General features: G+C 41.5%; 1 protein-coding gene across 1 annotated transcript; it reads left to right on the top strand.

Moving 5' to 3' along the window:
• The first annotated feature begins 1803 nt into the window (after positions 1-1803).
• OSTM1 (osteoclastogenesis associated transmembrane protein 1) lies at positions 1804-15537 on the top strand. Its single transcript, XM_075266650.1, has 6 exons — positions 1804-2266; positions 6717-6825; positions 7331-7428; positions 7595-7729; positions 12109-12274; positions 13824-15537. Exons 1-6 carry the CDS (start codon positions 1919-1921, stop codon positions 13877-13879), a joined length of 912 nt encoding a protein of 303 aa, XP_075122751.1. The 5' UTR covers positions 1804-1918; the 3' UTR covers positions 13880-15537.
• Positions 15538-20965: the final 5428 nt, after the last annotated feature.

Here is a 20965-nt window from a genome sequence, read left to right on the forward strand (position 1 = left end):
TTCAAAAGACCATCCGGACTTTTGAGCAAATACCTTTGCTCCGTGACAGTTCCCTTCCAACTGCCCCACAGTATTAAGTCCCTCTCCTGGTGCCCCAGTTTAAACATGAAACTGGATCAGCTGGAGGGGGACATTAGCAATGGGGGTAGTTGAATGGGGCAATAAATAAATGGCAGATGAAGTGGGACATTAAACGGTGGGCAACTAGAAGCAGACATTAAACCGTAGGGGTAGCTCCCCCCACGGTTTAATGTCCTCTCCAGTTGTCCCCCAGTTTAAGGGCCCCCTTTATCTGCTCCATTTCATGTCCCCTCCTCCATCTCTGCCCCAAGTTTCCTGTCCCCCCTTCATCTCTCTCTCTCTCTTCTCAGATCCCCCCTTCCCTCTCGGATCTCTTCACTGCAGGACACTGACACGCCCACCTAGTCACGTGAGCGTGTGATGTCACACAAGGTCCTTGAACCATAGTAAAACGTTCCTCCGATCACTGCAGCCTCTTATCTGTTATAACAGCAGGCGGTGATCGGAGGAATGATAGATCAGTAGATCATTGAAGGGACATACTGGGATATGTAGGGAGCTGCGCGGGACGGAGGGACAGGGGCAGGAAAGCGTGAGTGTCCCGTGGAAATCGGGACGGTTGGGCGGTATGTAATAGCGGTAGTGGGATCGCGGCCTGGGCCTATTCACTACCGCCCTCTGTGGCCTATAGTACACTATAGTACAAGGGGAAGCGGGGGCAGCAGTGAGCAGGTCCGGGGAGGTTGGTAAATAGGCCGCTACTAGAGATGACCAAGTAGTATTCAATTGAATACCTCTCCGCCATAAGTATGCATGTAAGCGGCCGAACACCAAGGGGTTAAGCGCATCAAATATTCTATGTGTTTAACCCCTTGGTGTTCGGCCGCTTACACGCATACCTATGGCGGGGAGGTATTCGATCGAATACTACTCGCTTATCTCTAGCTGCTACCTGCTGGAGCATCCCCATTGTAATTGCTTTTTAGGCAGGGGCCCCAAGGGATGGAAATGCTGTGATTTGCCTGTGGCTTTTTACAGTATAGGCAAAGCGAATCCCATGCCTACTTATCGGTAAAAATTGCAGTGCAGACACACCACAATTCCCATAACTGGCGCGGTTTTGGAAATCAAAGCATGTCTATTATACTTCCGGAAACACTGGCAGTATCCCCATAGGTATAATTGCAACAGAGAGCCCGCAAAGGAAAACTTTGTGAACTTTCTGTTTAAAGCGCCGAGGGAAGAACCATGATGCGTTCTCGCTGCAGTTGGTCCCGTCAACGCTTGCGGCACGTTCCGTGGGCCTTAGCCTCAAGCAGATACAGTTTCGGTTTTTCAGGTCCCCAAGCGTACCCAAAGAACAAAAACCTGAACTCTAGTGTGAGCCTAGCATTAGGCCAGACAGTTAGTGTCTGGAACAGTTCAGGAGCAAAGAAGGGCTTGGCTGAAAAGTAGGAACTGTCCCTCCACTATATTATTATATAGGGACACTTGTCAGGCAACTGGCATTATTTAGGAACAGTAGACTAAGTACAGCAATACTCAAAATGACGCAAACGTGGAACTTTATTCTATTTATTCCTATAGTATAAAAAAAAAAGAGTGTAGAGAAAAGACGCACTCCCGTGTAGAGAAAAGACGCACTCCCCACCGCAGCTAGTGAGTAGTGTGCAGAAGCTCCGCGGCAGTGAAAGGGTTAGCTCGGCAGTAGCCCCGCCTCCTGCCCCGTGCACACGGAAGTGCTGAGCTCTGCTGCCTCAGCTGCTGTTCCTATGTGTGTACTGGAGCGCTGTGTATGGGGTTGTGAGTATGATGTGCCTATAGTATGTGCCTATAGTATGATAGCAGGCTGCACACTGCCTTCCTCTACCCTCACTGCATAGGACAGTGTGCCAGGATGGATGTTACAAGATGCCTGCTGCAGTGCTTGGTGCTGGCCGGAGTGTGTATGGGCACAGAGTGGTTACTTGAGGACACACCTATGGCAGCTGATGCTGACCTGATGGCCAGAGCCCTATGGGCAGAGCAGCTTTCTCTATCTCTTTTGCCAGCTTACTCCTTGGCACCTGACCCCACACCAGACCCGTCCCAGTGTACCCCACTCTTACATGAATTTGCTAACATCAGTGCCACCCTCAGCAACTGCTTGGTGAGCATGGCAAGGCCTGTGCGGCTGTGCCAACACTGCTACAAGGAATATGCCCAGCTCAAAGCAACCATGAGCAAGATTGGAAATCCTATCCAGGTGTGTTGGAAAAGCTGGGTCTTTCATTATATGTGTATACTTATGTGTGCAGAATATGTAATGCAGTCAAATGAGCCAATGAACCTGCTCTTGGGCCATGTGGTCATTTATTGCGAATTGTCGCTGTGGATTCTGCCTGTAGCAAAGTGCAGGATAATGCACGTGAATGGGGATTAGCGATGCACATTCACACAGGGCAGTCATGCTCTGTGCCTTATTACTTATGGCTTTAGCATATTGAAAGCTTCTACATGATTGAAGCAGATAAAAAATAGAGTATTTTCTTGGGTTTTATATGATTGTTGGTAAATGTCTCTGTTGTTCATGTAGGTTAATATGTAATCAGAGCCATAATGGGATTAGGAATACTAATAAGTCTAGTGGGATAGGTGAGAGACTACATATTATTGTTATCATCTTATATGTTCCTCTTTCTATGATATATGTGGGATAGTCTGACCCCATGATCAATGATTTATTGGCGCTGTGTTTACTAGATGCTTAGTAGGTTTGGGTAGGTGAAATGGCCATCTGTCCACTTCTAAGGTGTTGCAATGTGCTTTATTAATATTTACTCTGAATTCATTGCAAAGGCTTAAAGGGTTTGCCCAAATTGGATAGTCCGATTAAGATTGCTGTCTCTGTATGACCAGCCGCCTCTTTGACAAACTCAGGCAGTCCATGGATTCCATGGACCGCCATTGATCTGAATGACTGCTTTTTACAGGACAGATGTTCAGATGACACCGGCGTGCCCAGCAATAGACCTCTTGCTGAATGAAGTCCAACTAATCACTGTGTTGACTCCGACATTAGCTTCTCTTTCTCATGAAGACAACACTTTTCTACATCCGCTGTATATGGATGTTAATGTTGATGGTTGGCACTTAGACCTACACTCTGTGAAAGAGAATAGAGATCTGTTATGTAAGGGCATATTCACATGATCAAATCAGTGCAATAAACTGAAGCTCCCGGGTCTCAATGCAAAATCTGTAATGGAGTCTCTATCTACCTTGTGTCATGTAATGTAGTTTGCGCTATTCACACAGTTGTGTACAGGCAACAAGCTACTGCTTACACATGGAACAGGCAGACCCAGACAATGGAGAGACAACGCTAGTGTAAACCTAGCCTTAGTCACACGACCAAGCCAAGACACTGCAATATATTTAATGGATCAGTGTGGCACACAATTTATTTATTTTTTTTCCAATGACCCTTTTAATTCAGCGAGTAAATTGGGTCTTGATAGTCTGAGTTGTGAAAACATAGAGCGTGTACTATTTTTTTCACAGATCTATGTGAACAGACTCTTAGGTTGATGGCTATACATTTCTTCTGCAGTGGACACAGTTTGTCACTATGGCTCCTATCTGCAAGAGGTTACTTCTAAAAACACTGTTACCGTTTTCTGGCCATAGTGCTGCAATAATATCCCATTAATAAACATGAAGGGAAAAGGAGTATTTCTTTATATGACCAGGGACCACTGACTGGTTACACTGGTCAGATGTGTATACGGTATATTATTACAGCCAAGTAAACAATAATGATAATGGAGGATTGATCTGGTGAGTATAGCTTCTTTGTCATTACATTCCATTTCTGCATTTACCCCTTTTTTCATATCTTGGACCCCTTTAATGTATACATAACTAGAATTACTGCAGCTGTTTCTATGAAATGCAGACTTTAGGTTCCACATCTTCACATGAAGCAGTTTCTTGTAACAATTTTTTTCTGTGAGGAAGATGAGTAATACAAGTGGCTTTTTATGTTTTGTAATATTCCAGTAGATCACACGGAACATTGTTCTCTTCCTCTATAGCATGTGACACAGTCGTGATATGCATTCCTTGTGTTACTAAGGAAGTACGTTGTGGGAAGAGATTTTTAGTTTGCTATTCTTCTTGGATATAAATAAAATATAATTCATTTAAGAAGCTTCCCAGGTAGTACAAGACCCAACACCGTCTTAGGCCCGACTCACCTCTGTGTTCGGGCCATTCCGTTCCCTTCTCCACATGAAAAATGTGGAGAGAAAAGTCCTGCAAGCAGTACTTTTCTCTCTGGATTTTTTGTGCGGAAACCACACAGACCCCATTATAGTCTATGGGGTCCATGGGTTTCCTTAGGTAATCAGTTTTTTGTGCGGATTAGGTTTCCATTCAAACTCCCTAAACAGAAACCCATGCGCAGATGTGAACCAAACCTTAGGTTCTTCCCCTTCGTTCATTACCTGTGTTGGAGATGCTTTTCATATTCAGGCACTATGTTCCTCATATGCCCTCCTGTCAATGATCTAGGCCAGTGATTCCCATAGTGGTCCAGGTGGACCACCAGGGGTCCACGAGAGACTTGATGGGGGTCTACGTTCGATCTAATCTTCACATTTTTTGACAAGTTTTGGGAATATGGTAGAAATGTAGCAGCAGGGGGTCCACCGAAACCAGTAAAATTTTGAAATTGGTCTACAAGAAAAAAAAGTTTGGGAACCTCCGATCTAGGCGCTAGATCACTATATAATAACTTTTTTCAGGCTTACATTTCTAACACCCCAAATTTTCACTTCTGTCTATGATATCGCATTTCATGAGGGCTGTTAAGAAGGGCACTTCTTGGTTGCAGTACGCTACATTGTCCCTGAATGTGGAGATCTAGACCTCCATTTGTAGGGTACAGTGAGTGGAGGCGCTCAACCTCATCATGTGTATGGAGGAGTTTTTGATGCTGGTAGGAGTGGACAATCCAACACAAAATAACTGAAAGCTGGCTCAGTTAATTGGTATAAACTTGCTCACATCATTATTTCACATCCATGCCATCCTATCTCTCACTGCCATTGACTAAAGGATCCATCATTAACCATATAGTGTCTAATCAGGATAACTGATGAGTGAATAACTGAAACCAAAATTCAGTGGCATAAACGGGGGGTGGTGTGTAAAAAGGGGAGAATCCTAGAATAATTGTTTGTTAATTGTAATAGATGTAAAATGTTCAGTAAATCGTGACTATGGGTCTTTTTTTTAACAGTCTGTTGGTGGTCTTCTACTCACCCTCTTTTTCCTCAGACCCTGTCACTTCCCCGTCATGTGCTCCTTTTGTTTCTCCATCACCCACATTCTGTTATTATTTGTGGGTGTCTTGTGTTATCTTTATATCTCTTTATATTATAGTGTTTAGGGTAACACTTGGAGGGGGACCATTATTGGTCATTTTTTTTGTTCTCTCTCCTCCCACGTTTCCTTATTATTTTATACTGCTGGTAACAGCTGTCACATAGGGCGTGTTTTTCTATCCATATAGTCAACAAGATTGTCTCTTTGAGTTAATCGAGGTACTCATCTAATCCATATTGTGCCACCTTATCACTCAATTCAGTGCTGTCACAATATTCCACAGATGTGTATTTTCTGTATTCACGCTGCAAAAGACCTTGTTATGTTTGTTACTAGGGTTGAGCCGATCTTGAGATTTCAGGATCGTTTTAAAAATACGATTTCCGATCATTTTCCATTTGATTCCAATGCAAGTCAATGGGATTTTTTTTAATAATCAAAGATCGTATTTTAAAAACGATCCTATTCACTACACAGCATGGAGTCTAAAAAATTGAATGCTTTAATTGTTAGAATTCACGCTATGTAGTGATTAAAAAAAAAAATCCTCTGGCTACTTAGTCCCCCCTGCTGTCCACTTACCTGCACAGATCGCTGGTCTGCTCCCCACTGTTCTTGGTCCACTTCTCGCCTCACTGCCCCCGCCTCCCAGGTTAGTGTTACAGACCTAGGAAGAAGGTGGGGCTTGTGGCTTAGGAGAGTGTGGGCGGGTACAGGGCGGGGAGATGTGACGCTTCCCCTCCCAGTACCCGCCCACACTCTTCTAAGCCACAAGCCCCGCCTTCTTCTTAGGCCTATAACACTAACCTGGGAGACGGTGGCAGCGGGGACCGGACCAGCGATCTGTGCAGGTAAGTGTTAGCTACTAGAGATGTTAGTTAGTCTCCCATTAGAATGAATGGACGCAGCCGGCGCGCAGGGGGTTAAGCGGCCGGAAGCCGGCACAGGCTGTGTGCCAATTGCATCCATTCATTCCTATGAGACCTAGTTAACATTGTTAGCTTTTCCCACAATGCTTGGCCAGTAGCAAAGCATTGTGGGAAATAACCTCCAACCTTGATCCCACATAAAAAGATCGGGATCGGAATTCCGATCGCGATCGTGAAATTTGCTCGATCGTCGATCGGAATCCGATCTTTTCCGATCCCGATCACTCAACCCTATTTGTTACATGTGTTTAAAATACTGTTGCACCTAAAATACAGTTAACACGGCTAAGTATAATTTCTCTTTTTTTACTCTGAATATTCAACGTCTAGGTTACTTGTATAAAATGTTCTTGTTTCCATTTCTCATTGCTTTTTGTACTTTTCTTGAATCTGCAGAATAGCACAGTCAGCTGTTCAACAATACTACTGCGATCTGACAGAGTCCAGGTCATTGTTACACTTAATGATTTTTTTGATGATTTGTGGAGCGATTCTAAATGTCAAAGTAAGTATGATCCATAGTATATTAGATTGATCTATCTATAATTCTACTACTACTTGCTGTAGAGAAAGAGCAGCATGTCCATTACAGTGTACATCCAGTTATAAACAACTTTCCATAGAGGAATAGTGCATGTAAATATAACAAACTTTGTAATATATCTTGAAGGGGTTGACTGAGATAAAATACAAATTAACCCCTAAACTAAACACCCTCCCCCCCACACCCACTAACTTCTAATTTACTTGTATTAAAAAGAAAAAAAAATGTATAGTTACCCATATTTGATAAATTGGTGAGGTTCCATTTCATCGCTTCCATCACAAATACTCTCCTCCCCCCCCCACTCCCCCGTTACAGTTATTGTAGTGAATACCATAAATATTAGAAGTCGCTGTTGAACAGTAGATAGAGGGCTAATATTGGCATGAAAGACCACATGATGCTTTATTGTGATTTCTAGTGTCATAAAGTAATAAAACTAATAATGTGTGATTCACTTTCACAGATTGCTTACAGAACAACAGCAGTGGGATATCAAACAACACGTCTAAATTTATGGATGCATTTGACAGCTTAATCCAGTGCTTCAACAATACAATGAGGGTAACTCTTGTTTTACATAACAATAGTTTAGTAGATTGTTTTTCGTGTGATACATTGGTTTTTATGTCATAAAGTTGCTAATGTTCTAAGTGATATAACTAGGCATTTATTACCTATAGTTTTTACTTTTGCTTATTCAGAGTCATCATATTCTGTTTTATTTCAGGAGCCTCCGATCTCAACAGAACAAGGCAATTTTTCAAGAGTGTGCCAAAATTGTAATGACAGTTACCGACATCTGAATAATTTGTACAATGAATTCGAGCATACAAATGCTCTATGTATTGACCTGGAAGACATTGTAAGTTCTTATAAGGATATGAGTGTACTCCATAGAAAGTACTCTTAACACACAACTTTACATGATATATAGATTGAAGGTTATCTGTTGTTATGGGGAAAAAGTTTTGCCATTTGCATTAGTGACTAGATGGCCAGAAATATGTTTCTCCATGATCAACTTAAAGCAAGTCTACCACCTCCCCAAGTATATGTAGCTGTCACCATCACATTACAGAGCAGGTTACAGTGATAAACGTCATACCTTTGTTATGTATGCTACTTTTGTAGATTTGGAGAAAACCAACTTTGAAGTGATATGCAAATATGGCAGTTGGTGCAATGCAGAAGCTCCTGGAGCACTCCTTTTGCCACTCAAGCAGGATGGGTAATGTTATTGCAGTGGGAGGATCAACTCTCCATGCATTGAATGATGCAAGCATGAGATGATAGGGTCAGAGTGGAAAGAACGGTGCTCCAGAAAGTTGAAGGTCGGTCTCCATTGCACCAACTGCTTAATCTGCATAAGACTTCAGAGTTTTTCTCTAAAACTATAAAAGTTACCTAAATAACAAAGATATGTTATTTATCACTGTAACTTGCTCTGTAACATGGTGGTGGCTGCTGACTATGCTTCGGGGAGGTGGTAGACTGCCTTTAACATTTTCCCTGCCATGGACTGATGTCATACATCCTCACAGGGAGACACTTCAGTTGCCAAAGACGTATGTAGTAGTAGTAGTAGTAATTGCTACTATTGCTGATATCTCAGGATCCATAAGGGCTATCAAGAACATCTTAGATTCATTTTAAAGATGAGAAGATCAATATGATAGCACATTCATTTCTGGAGTGATTTGCTGGTAAAATTGCTATTTGTAATGGAGATTAAGAATCTTAGAATTTAACTTCTTTTTGAAAGCCCTTATTGATCCTGAGGAATTGGGCCTTAAAGTGTACTGTAGCTTTTTGTATAACATTAATGCTTTGCTGTATACAGTTTTTAACAAATTATTGGATGACAGCAAAATATTGCTTATCTTCTGTTTCGGTCTTTTTGAGAGTACAAGCTCTTGTCGATGTTTTGAAACTATACATAAATTGTGTACACCTTGATTTTTTTTTTTTTTGTAAGAGTGAATGTACGATAGAATATGAGTTTTTGGTACAAATATATCTATTAATTAATTTTCCTCAAAAAATTATTTGTTTGTCACAAAGTTACATGAAGGTGGACATCGCTATCGATAACCCATTGAGACAAATGTAATCTTTAGGTTGTCTACTTTGAAGAATCATTATTATTAGGGTTTAGGGGTGCATTTGCTTTTTATGGTGTGTAATCCCTATAGTTTAGATGTATTCTGCTGGTTGCTTCCTTTTCTTCTGGTTTCGGCATTCGGGGGGCGGGACTTCTGGTGGTGCATCTTTTTGGTGCTAACTAAGAAATTCAGGGGCAATTCTCTCCTTGGGTATTTAGTTACAGGCTAGAGATCAAGTCCTCCAAACAGAGAGATCCTCCAACAAAATTCTGTACCGTAAAGGTTTCCTCTTCAGTGGCTGGTATGGCTTTGCATCAGGAACTGGAGTTACTTCAGGAAAAATAGGTCATTATTCTGATTCTTTCATCTCAAATTGTGGAATGATTTTACTCTCTAGTATTCCTGGTCCAAAAACCAGAAGCCTCCTTCAAAGCAATTCTGAACTTAGTCTCTCAACCGCTTCTTGGACTACAAGCGTTTCAAAATGGAGACCATTTGCTCCTCCATAAATCTCTTTAATAAGGACTGCTGGATGGTATATCCTCAACCTAATGGACGCATACTACCATGTTCCGATCCATCAGGATTCCCTGAGATTCCTCAGAGTTGCCTTTACCACAGGGGATTATCTGGTTCATTATCCGTTTCACTCCCTTTATTTTGGCCTCTCAGCAGCACCTTATGTCTTTACAAAGACTATTGTGGAAGTATGTTCCTTTCTACATCTAAAGGGAATACATATCGTCCCATATCTGGACAATTTTTTGATATCCGCTCCATCTGGTAAAACAACCCTTTGCAGATCTAGGGTGGATAATAAACCTAAAGTCCAGACTGGTGTCCAGCAAGCAAAAGACCTTCTTGGGTATCCTTCTTGATTCCTACCTAGACACTTTATTATTATTATTATTATTGTTATTAATAATTTATATAGCACCATTAATTCCATGGTGCCTTACATTTGGGGGTTTACATACAATACACAGCATATACAGGTAGATATACTAACAATACTTTATATACTAACAACACTTTATTCCCCAAAAGAAATAGGACACCTTTCTAGTAAGGATCTCCTCCTTCCACTTTGTGCAATCAAGTTCTGTAAGTAAAGTAATGCATCTCCTGCATTCGACAGCCACCATTCCTAGTGGTCCTATGGCTCAGGCCCATGCAAGAGATCTACAGAAGTTCCTTCTGTCAGTATAGAACAAGCAACTTTCTTCTCTAGACAAGAGGATATCAGTTCCCCAAAAAGTCAAAAGCTTTCTCTGTTGGTGGCTAGTAAGAGAAAATCTCCAGAGAGGGGTTGTGGTACAATTTCATTATGATCCCAAACAGGGGTTTTACCTTATTGTTTGAGAGTTTTCAATTCTTTGGTACCCTTTGGAGGTAGGGACAGTTCTGCTGAACAAAGGCAAACAGACAAGTGATTTATGGCATGTGTGGGAAGTCTTCTGCTGACCCCATAGCACTTGTCTATTTTATTGCATCAGGTGTGCACCTAAGTTCCACCCAATGGGACTGATACTTTGTGTCTAATCAGAATTGTGATATCTGTGCTTACATACTCTGCCCTGCACGGATTACTTTTCACTATGAACAGCAATATACAAAAGAAATGATTGATCATGACATAGAAAAAGGGAGGTGAATTGTGTAACGTTAGACAGGGCACAGCATAGTTAAAATAATATGTTTAACCCTTTTATGCTCTTCAACCTACTTTATCAGCGCCCAACTTCCATAGAAGGAAATGGTCTTCTCACCTATCATTCCCTACTGGGTTGTGGTGGCCAGTGACTGCCCCATCTGATGGGACGGGGAACCTCTGTTTTGGAGATCGATGCAGACCTGATGATAAATGTTTTAATCGCTTTGTTTAATATAGCAGCTGTTTGAAAATCAGAAGGAAGACTAAGCTTTTCCTGAGATCCGCTGTAATAGGAAGGGGGATATCAGGCCTCTAAATATGGCGGAATGGTGGCAATGCCTGTGATCAGCGACTTTACAGATCGCAGGCATTAACCCTACTAAAGCCTCAGGCAAACAAGGTGCATTTTTTTGGTGGCTCTTGGGTGCTGCCATTTTGGCAGACCTTAATATGACATCTGGGAGTCTTTAAGGAATGTGTATTGAAGTAGTGAGCCGTCCACCTAGGGTTTAAGACCTGTAGAGGATCTAAAAATAAAGGGATTCTACCATTAAAATCAATTTTTTTTCTCACTAACACGTAGGAATAGCCTTAAGAAAGGCTATTCTTTTAACCTTTAGATGTCTTCTCCGCGCCGCTGTTCAGTAGAAATCCCGTTTTTCGTCAGTATGCAAATGACTTCTCTCGCAGAACTGGGGGCAGGCCCCAGCACTCAAGCAGCACTGGGGGCATCCCCAATGCTGTGAGAGAACTCTCCAGCGACACCTCCATCTTTTTCAGGAATGGCCTCTTCATGTGTCTTCTTCTGGCGCAGACGGTCAAACTTCTAGGCCAAGGGCAGAGCTGACTGCGCATGCCCGCAGCCACAAGAAAATGGCCGATTTACACAGTAAACAAGCGGTCATTTTCTTGTGGCCTGTAGGCATGCGCAGTCGTCTCTGCCCGAGGCCGAGAAGTTTGACCGCCTGCGCCAGAAGACGTGTGAAGAGGATGTTCCTGAAGAAGTTGGAGGTGTCGCTGGAGAGTTCTCTCGCAGCATTGGAGACGCCCCCAGTGCTGTTTGAGCACTGGGGCCCGCTCCAGTTCTATGAGAGTACTCATTTGCATGCCGCCAAAAAACGGGATTTATACCGAATGGCTGCACGAGAAGACATTTAAAGATGGGAGAAGAATAGCCTTTCTTCAGGCTATTCCTACGTGTCAACGAGAATAAAATTGATTTTAATGGTAGAATCCCTTTAAAAAAAAAAAAAAACAAACTAAAAATTCAAATTGTTCCCTTTTCTCTATATCAGATTTAATGAACAATGTAAAACACCTACACATTCGGTCCATAAATTTCCGATCCACAAGTTGTAAAAATATTTTTCGAAAAAACCAAAACATGTTAGTATGTATTGGCTATTGTTATGTGATAATGCCTAAAGCAGGTTAGTTACACTATACTGTCTAGTAAATCATGTGCCTTTTTTTCCCCCATTTTAGATGAACAGCACTCGCAAACTTTGGAGCAAAACATTCAACTGCACATTACCCTGTACTGATACTGTTCCAGTGATCGCAGTGTCAGCATTTATCCTATTCCTACCAGTAGTCTTTTATCTCAGCAGCTTCCTTCATTCAGAGCAAAAGAAGCGTAAACTTATATTGCGTAAGTAGTTACTACAGATAGAATGGAAATTAATAAAAAAAAATTTACACAAAAGATTGAGCATCTTCATCGGAGTCTATTGGATACTACATTGCAGAAACCGTTCAAAATCTGAGGAGAGAAAAGACCTGCATAGATGATTTTTCTCTCTGTCGTTTTGTTTGAAAACAATGGACACCCATTCTAGTCAATGGAGTCCAGTTGTGTCCATGTGTAACCTCTATTTTAGCAGTTCAGTCTTTCGGGTTCCCAGCAGATCCAAATGATGGAGACCTCAATGCTACCATTCATGAGCAATCATTTTTTTAGTTTCAGCACAATTATGCTTTCTGTCAAGTAGGCGGTCCCTGCCAGTTTATTCCAGCCAAGGACCGCCCACCTGACAGTATAGAGTATGATTGTGCTGAAAGTAACAGAAGTGATTGCTCATGAATGGTGAGGGTTACAAAAAATTTTTCACATACCAAAGAACCAGATGAACGGCACATGAACAATGCAAAAAGTTAGTCAGTGAGACAGAGAAACGTCCTCTTTAAAGCAAAATTGGGCCAGCTACGTTCCCTCTTAGACGTATAGTCAAGTTGGTCACACTGCTAGGCTGTGTACTGTATACACATGGTTTGCAACATCTGGTTTTTGATGATCAGACTTTGCATCTCATCACTATCAGGAGAGTGGGACAGTTGTATAACAAGTTTTCTGAATATGTTCATTTAATTTTATAACATTTTATTACAGCCTGCCATTTGGAGGACATTGCTGTTCTAACAAGAAAAAATATACCTGTTCCCATGCTGCCTTCACTATAGTATAACTTGCCTATTCATACATAATTTTGATACATTGGACTGCTTCAATACAATAGCTTTAGGTCATTTACACTGAACACTTATCAGATGCAGATCAAGTTTCAGTCACCTTTAGGCTACTGCCCCACGATTTGGAAAAGTTGTGGTTTGTTTTTTTTGTTTAGTTTTTTTGCAGAGTTTGATGTATTTTTTGAGCGAAAGTGAAGAGTAGCTTGAAAAGGAATGGGAATTTTAAAGGAATCGCTTGGATGTTACCCTTCTGTTGCATCCACTCCTGACGTTGGATTAAAAAAACTACGGCAAAATCTGCAACAAAAAAATCTGCTTTTCTCAGCCTAATGTGTTCGTAGGGATGTGATCAAATGAGCTGGGAACATTTCATTGCTCAAAATTGTACAGGTTTGCAAGTTATGCCTTTCTCTGAGGCAGACAAAAGTTAGGCACCAGCAGCACATTTCAAGATGCTTTAAAGACATAAAATGTAATACTTTCTTTGCTGAATTCCTCCCCCGAGTTCCTGTTCCTCCTTTCCCTGGGTTTGTAGAACTAAATCCTATTTTCAGTATAAAAATATCTTCCTGGCCCTAAACATGGGCACCATAGTAAAATCTCACAGGCATAAACCATAACCTTATGAATAACTTACTATATTTTTTATCAATTTGTGTCGGTTAGATATTGGGTTTGATATTTCATGATGGGTTCTCAGTTATACTTAAATATTTATTCTTATATTTCAGCCAAAAGATTTAAGTCATCGGCCAGCGTTGCAAATATACAAGACAAAAGTAACTGAAGTGTGACTGTGGAAGAAGGAGCATTTGCACTGGACAATATTAACACTGTTTTTCTGTGAACCAATACAGAAATGATGCAAATCTACGGTACAAGAAGATTTTCTTTTTTAGGTGTCCCAAACACAATGGACCCTTTACTACTGAAGGAGGAAGAGTGATTTTAGTTGTCTTTTCGCATTTTCACTTTTTTTTTTTTTTTTTATCTAAGTTCCTTCATTTACTTAGCCAAATGTATAGATAAAGTGTGTGAAATAAGTATTGAACATGTCACCAATTTATCAAAGTATGATGATTTCTAAAGGTGCTTTTTGACATGAAATTCTCACCAGATGTCGGTAATAAACCATCCAATCCACACAGGCAAAGAAATCAAACCATAGATGCCTACAAATTAAGTTCTGTGTAATAACGAGAAAAAGTATTGAACACGCTTACTGAAATTTTTTTTAAGATGTAGTATAACAGCTACTGCGGGTGATGAAGCTTCAAGACGCCTCCTGTATGGAGAAACTAGTTGCACATATTGCTCAGGTGTGAGTTTGATACATTTTTCCACACAAACACTCTTCAAATCCCGAAGGTTCAGTGGGCTCCTTCTATAATGTCCAAAACCAATTGAGAGTTTCCATGGCTGTGTGTTTGGGATCATTCTCTTCTTGAAGTGTCCACCCTTGTATCACCTTCATCATCCTGGTAGTTGGCAGTAGATTTTCTCGGTACATTTGTCTATTCATCTTTCTTTCAATTATATAAAGTTTACCAGTGCTGTATGCTGACAAACTGTCCAATACAATGATGTTCCCACCTACAAACTTCACTGTTGGTATGGTGTTTTTGGGGTGATATGCAGTATCTGGAGGCCTCCAATTTTGATGCATAATATGGCACCCAAAATGTAAAATTTTGGTCTCATCTGATCAGACTATATTCTCCCAATATTTCACAGGCTTGTCTAAATGTTGTGGAGTAAGCTTTAAATGCACTTGAACATGCTTTTTGTTCAGCAATGAAGTCTTGCGTGGTTGAGTGCATTACATATTGTTTTCTTTTGAAACATTTGTACCTTTTGATTCCAGGTCTTTCGGTAGCTCTCCACAGGTGGTCCTTGGCTCTTGGACAACTCTTCTGATTATTCTTTTCACTCCTACATCAGAAATCTTGCAGGGAGCACCTGGTCGTGGCTGGTGAAATGTTCTTTCCCTTTAAGGATTGTGGCCCCAACAGTTTTCACTGGAACCTTTAGAAGTTTAGAAATTCTATAACCAATGCCATCAGTACGTTTTGCAACAATAAGTTTGCAAAGGTCTTCAGGCAACTCACTGGTTTTACCCATCGCGCCTTAGTAATGAGATATCTTATTCTAGGCCATCAGTTGAACCAGCTGATATTATTTGTCAATAAGTTGCTTTTTAATCCCTGATAGGTTTCAACTGGTGTCGGGACTTTCCATGGCTTTTTGCACCTCTCTTTCCTCATGTGTTCAATACTATTTCCCTGAGACATGATTTATGGACATCTATGGTTGGATTTCTTTGTCTGTGTGGATTGGATGAGTTATTGCCGACATCCAGTGAGAATTTCATGTCAATAGCACCTTTAGAAATAGATTTACTTAGAAAATTGTGACGTGTTAAAGAGGACCTTTCATCAGATTGGGCACAGGCAGTTTTATATACTGCTGGAAAGCTGACAGTGCGCTGAATTCAGCGCACTGTTGGCTTTCCCGATCTGTGCCCCGGGTAAAGCGCTATCGGTCCCGGTACCGTAGCGCTTTACAGTCTCTCTCCTCATAATACTCCTCTATGGACGAGCTGTGTGAGCAGAGGGAGGGGGCTCACACTGTACAGCGCGATAGGCGCTGCTGGGCAGAAGGGCGTCCCTGGCTAAGTGTCAGAAACGCCCTTCTGACTGTGAAGCGCTACGGTACCGGGACCGATAGCGCTTTACCCGGGGCACAGATCGGGAAAGCCGACAGTGCGCTGATTTCAGCGCACTGTCAGCTTTCCAGCAGTATATAAAACTGCCTGTGCCCAATCTGATGAAAGGTCCTCTTTGAATACTTATGTCACCCACTGTAGCTAATGTTCTGTCTTTATAAACCATTTTTTATTCTTTATAAAGTCTTCTCTTTTTCTGATTTGATTACAGGTATATACTCAGGTTGGAAACTTGTTACTTTTACATGTTACATTTGTTGTGTTACTGACTGTCCTCTGGTGTGTGTTGCCTGCTGAGGGAGATAAGGATTGATCAGGCAGAGTCGAACAGATTAAGGCTAAGGCCCCATGTAGTAAGCCATAGCAAAAAAGCGTTGTGGGAAAAACCGCGGCGGCTTTTCCACAGCGCTTCTATTTTACCTTATCTTAGGTATAATAGACATGCCGCGATTACCAAAACGTGTATTTTTATGCAATGTGTGGTTGGGATTCACTAAAATTCTACGTTATTTATAGCGTGGCCTAACAGTGGTTTCATACACAATGTGGAGAGTTTACTAAGACTGATATTCTGTATGCCAGTCTTAGGTTAGGGTCTGGTGACAGACTCCTTTTATCAATACAGTCTCGCAGTTAGATAGGTTAGGGTCATCAAAATCAAGCATTGTTTTTCTCTTCTGAATTGATGCCTTCACTGCTCCAAAAAGCTCATTTGCATATTCACACTAATAATATCTCCACAACGGAGGCACCGTTACTAGTGGAAAACATTGATTCAAGCGACCCCAAACTATATAACTTCGGGGCTGGATTGATATACTGGGTTCTTGTGACTGACTCCCTTTAAAGAGGACCTTTCACCATATCTGGGCACAGGCAGTGTTATATACTGCCAGAAAGCTGCCCGGTGTAAAGCGCTATCGGTCCTGGCACTGTAGGGCTTTACAGTCAGAAGGGCGTTTCTGACCATTAGCCAGAGACGTCCTTCTGCCTCGCGGCGCCAATCGCGCTGTGCTGTGGAGCCGGGAGGAACGCCCCCTCCCTCTCCTGATAATGCTAGTCTACGGACAAGCTGTGTGAGCAGAGGGAGGGGGGCGTTCCTCCCGGCTCCAAAGCACAGAGCGATTGGCACCGCGAGGCAGAAGGACGTCTCTGGCTAATGGTCAGAAACGCCCTTCTGACCATAGAAGAGCTACGGTACCGGGCCGTAAGCTCTTCACACCGGGCACAGATCGGGAAAGCAGACAGTGCGCTGAATTCAGCGCACTGTCAGCTTTCTGGCAGTATATAGAACTGCCTGTGCCCGGATATGGTGAAAGGTCCTCTTTAAGGAAGTCCCAAACTTGCGCTAATTGCGACTGTAATTATCTAGGGACTCCAGCCTCTTAATTCAAGCAAACTTCCATGTGTCAGAATGGAAATCTATGCCAGTCATAAACTATTGTAGATTTCCTATACTCATGTCAGTTTAATGACATGAGTTATGACAAATTTGTTGCGTCGAGGCACCCACCAGTGGGGCACGAAGAGGGACGCAACTCTAGCACGAAAAAGACTTGTGCGCCAAAGATATGCACCCTAACTATTGTCATCTGCACCAGTTTTTTCCCCACAGTAGTATATGGAAAACAAGTTGCAGTTTTGTGGTGATATTTCATCCAGTTTGTTTTTTAGAGCCAAGTAAGGATTTAGACTTTTTCTCCCAGCTGGATCCACCACTGCCTCTGGCTCAGACTGCAATGGCGTTTTTCCAAAAGATGCCTTCCGTGAAACCAAACTTAATCCTTTATTTTTCCAAGTGGTAACATTTGAGGTACCTGGATGCTACAGTACTTCTCTCCATTCCCAATTGAAATATTCATGATTATTGGGTGACAAAGACGTAAACATTGTACAAATGATTTTTCAGTCACCAGATATCTTGGGTGTATGACCGATTTTACTTATATTGGCTGCTATGTTATGGGATCCCTAAGCAGATGGTTTTATTGAAACTAACTCAATACACTTTTTCATTTGCAAACATACACATGAAAGAGGTACAACAAAATGAGAATGAGAACACTCCTGCTGCTGTTTTCTCCACACAGTAAATTATTCCATTGGTACATTCAGACTGCTTTCATTATAGCCATAAAGGTGGTAACAGCATCTTGCTTGTAGGTCGCTGACAAGCCTTGTTTAAAACAAGGCAGTGATATCATTGCAAGGGATGGTGTTATTGTGTTGACATCCACTGTGCTCCAATTTCGGCTCCGCTGGATTAGCCGGGCTGCTGCCTACCATGCAGACTCTGAAAGTATTACCTTGATTTGGTGAATCATATGATTGAGAGCTGTTCAAAGCAATCTTTCATTTATGCTAATAAAAGCTGGTTTACATCTGCCAAGTTACAGAATGACAGCTTTGATTCCGTAATCAGTGGCTTTTTGAGCACATTCATGCTAAGTAGGGCTGAAAGTCATTACTACAGGATAGGGCAGTTAAGAGCTTTAGCGGTGAAGCGGCTTTAATTTACTTTCCTGGCTTTGTAGCCAATTAAAATCATTCAAAAACGGCTTAGATTTTTGAGATTTTCAGAAAGAAATTTCAAATTTTTCCAGTATTTTGAAGAAAGTTATTTACCTAAACTATTGTTATCTGCTATGTTATATTGTTTTTGCTATTCTTAATTTTTGTTTGATTATTTTCATAGTTTTTTTTTTTTATATGTTCAAAATCTAGATTTTTGTCCACTAAGCATATTTTTCAGGTATTATACACAAGCAGAATTGCTTTGATGGCATAGAGTAAGAATAGAATAATCAATGGTTTGTGTGTCTGCTTTATCTGACAAGCTGAATCCATAGGAAAGCGTGTGCTGATTTTCTGACATTAGCTAAGGTTTAGGCTACATTCACACTTAGATCAGGTGATCTGTTTTTAACGATTCTTTTGTTTTATGATTTTTTTTTCATAAAAGGATCATAAATAAAAAAAAAAAAGTTGGTCAAAACTGATCATTTTAAAGTTTGGGTTTTTTTTTTAAATAAAACTGTTGCAGTTTGCATTATTTTCTTGTTAAAAAAAAAAAACACACATTGGGATCTAAAACGGCCCATTGAAATAAATGGTAAGGCTAAGCATTTTTTTTTTTTTTTTTTTTTAAAGCATTTTTTTTCTGGTCCCACAACAGCTGAGCTGAATGGGAAAAAATAACAAAGATGTGAATATAGCAAAACTCTGATCACTGATCATATATTGCTCTTGCCTTGAATTGAGACTGATAGTTCACAAGCAATGATAACTCTCTACCTGGGGGCTAAGCAGCACGTCAGGGATCTTGGTAATTAAATTCAGAGACCATTCTATGCTGGTTCATTTATGTATTTTAATATTGTATGTCTGGTTTGCTTATTGCACATGTCTTTTCATAATGCTGACTGAGTTAAAATAAAGATTTTAAATAAAACAGATTTCTCGATTTTTCTTGATCTACTGTATGTCAAAAAGAGAAATCGGCAACTCAACCTAACGGCAAAAATCAATATTGTTTGCAGAGAAGCGAGTCCCAATATCCAGGCACCTTCCAGTAGCATAAAAATCTGCTAACCCCTTACTCTCAGGAGCTGAGCAGCCACAATAGCTGCTAGGTCTCTGCTGTATCAAGGCACCATTTTCCCAGTGACACATGGGCGCTGCCATTTTGGGGAGGATTACAGGTCCTGGGAATGAGATATTGGCCCAGCGATCCGTTGCCATGAGCCTATTGAAGGCTCCCAGGCTTGTCTTAGCATATCTTCTATTACAAGCCTGCTCTATGCAAAATCTAAAAATAGATTTAAAATATAGAAGATTAAAAATATATATATTTTTCCGTATGGTGAACAAAAAAAATCAAAAGAGCAGAATCACCATTTATTTGCTGTTTTGCTTATGATAAAAATTTAAATAAAAAGTGATCAAAGCAATAAATGGTGTAACTGAAAGGTAAATCTGGGCCCACAAAAAAAAAACTGTTCTATGTACAATATGGCAATAGGGAGACGAACAAGAATCCAGGATAAGAGTAGGTACTGATGATGCAACTTGCTCCAGGATTGGAGACGGATTGATATATGGCTATTATCCCCCTAGTTGGTCCCATCGATTGTAAATATCCCTGCTTAGATGGAAATGCGTACTGCTCTAAAACATTTTCCCCAACAGAGCTAAAGTAGAGCATTGCTAAGCGAAAGCTTCAGAGTCTGTTTTTTAATAAAAGTTGACAAAGATAACGAGTAGGGCTGGGCAATTATGACCCAAATCAAAATCTTGGTTATGATTAATAGAGATGAGCGAGTTTCGAATAGCACGCACCCATAGGAGTGAATGGAAGCGGCCGGCCGCTTAACCCCCTGCGTGCCGGCTGCATCCATTCATTCCTATGGATGCGTGCTATTCGAAACAAGAGTTTCGAATAGTACTCGCTCATCTCTAATGATTAATGAATGGTTATTTTAGGACACTCCCCTTTCTACTGGCCACACCCCATATTTATATACAATGCCATACCACTGAATTTTGGTTTATTTACATATGAGTGATGTTGTATGTATAGTATACAGTTAGTGATATGGGTACTATTCCGTTATCGGGCCAGCAGCAGCGCATTTCAGCACCAGCTTTCGGGACAGCAGTTCAGTTCAGCAGCGGGAATTACAATGACATCCGAGGACTGCTGGCCCGATGCTTGTGCCCAGTAGCCAGTACATCAATGACCCCCCCTCCATCTCCTCCTCCTTCCAGTGCTGCCCCCCAGCTCTCCTTACATCTACCCCGTACCCTCTCCCCGCCACATGACTAAGCCGATGCTGGCCCGATGATAGAGGCCGTGCTTGTGTGTAGTAGGCAGTACATCGATCGATGCCCTCATCCTCCTCTTCCTTCCAGTGCTGCCCCCCAGCTCTTCTTACATCTGCCCCGTACCCTCTCCCTGTAATAGGCCTCACCGTAAATCTTGAGCAATGAATGCTACTAGATAGCCGCCGGACGCTGCAGAAAGTTTGTCCCTCCGGCTCGCTGTAGCTCACCGTTCCTATAGTCGGCGTGTTTCTTGTCAGGGCCTGGATTGAGCCCCGGTGTCTTTCCTTTCGGTCTCGGTACTAGCGCTGAGGTGAGGCCTAGTCG

Source organism: Leptodactylus fuscus, chromosome 3 (genome assembly GCF_031893055.1).
Source record: "Leptodactylus fuscus isolate aLepFus1 chromosome 3, aLepFus1.hap2, whole genome shotgun sequence".
Taxonomy (NCBI): Eukaryota; Metazoa; Chordata; class Amphibia; order Anura; family Leptodactylidae; genus Leptodactylus; species Leptodactylus fuscus.

Bases quoted from the DNA above. Each gene is read 5' to 3' on its own strand.
- OSTM1 (XM_075266650.1), top strand. From the start codon at position 1,919: ATGGATGTTACAAGATGCCTGCTGCAGTGCTTGGTGCTGGCCGGAGTG. The intron at 2,267-6,716 runs GTGTGTTGGAAA...TTGAATCTGCAG, and splicing joins AGATTGGAAATCCTATCCAG to AATAGCACAGTCAGCTGTTC. The intron at 6,826-7,330 runs GTAAGTATGATC...TCACTTTCACAG, and splicing joins GAGCGATTCTAAATGTCAAA to ATTGCTTACAGAACAACAGC.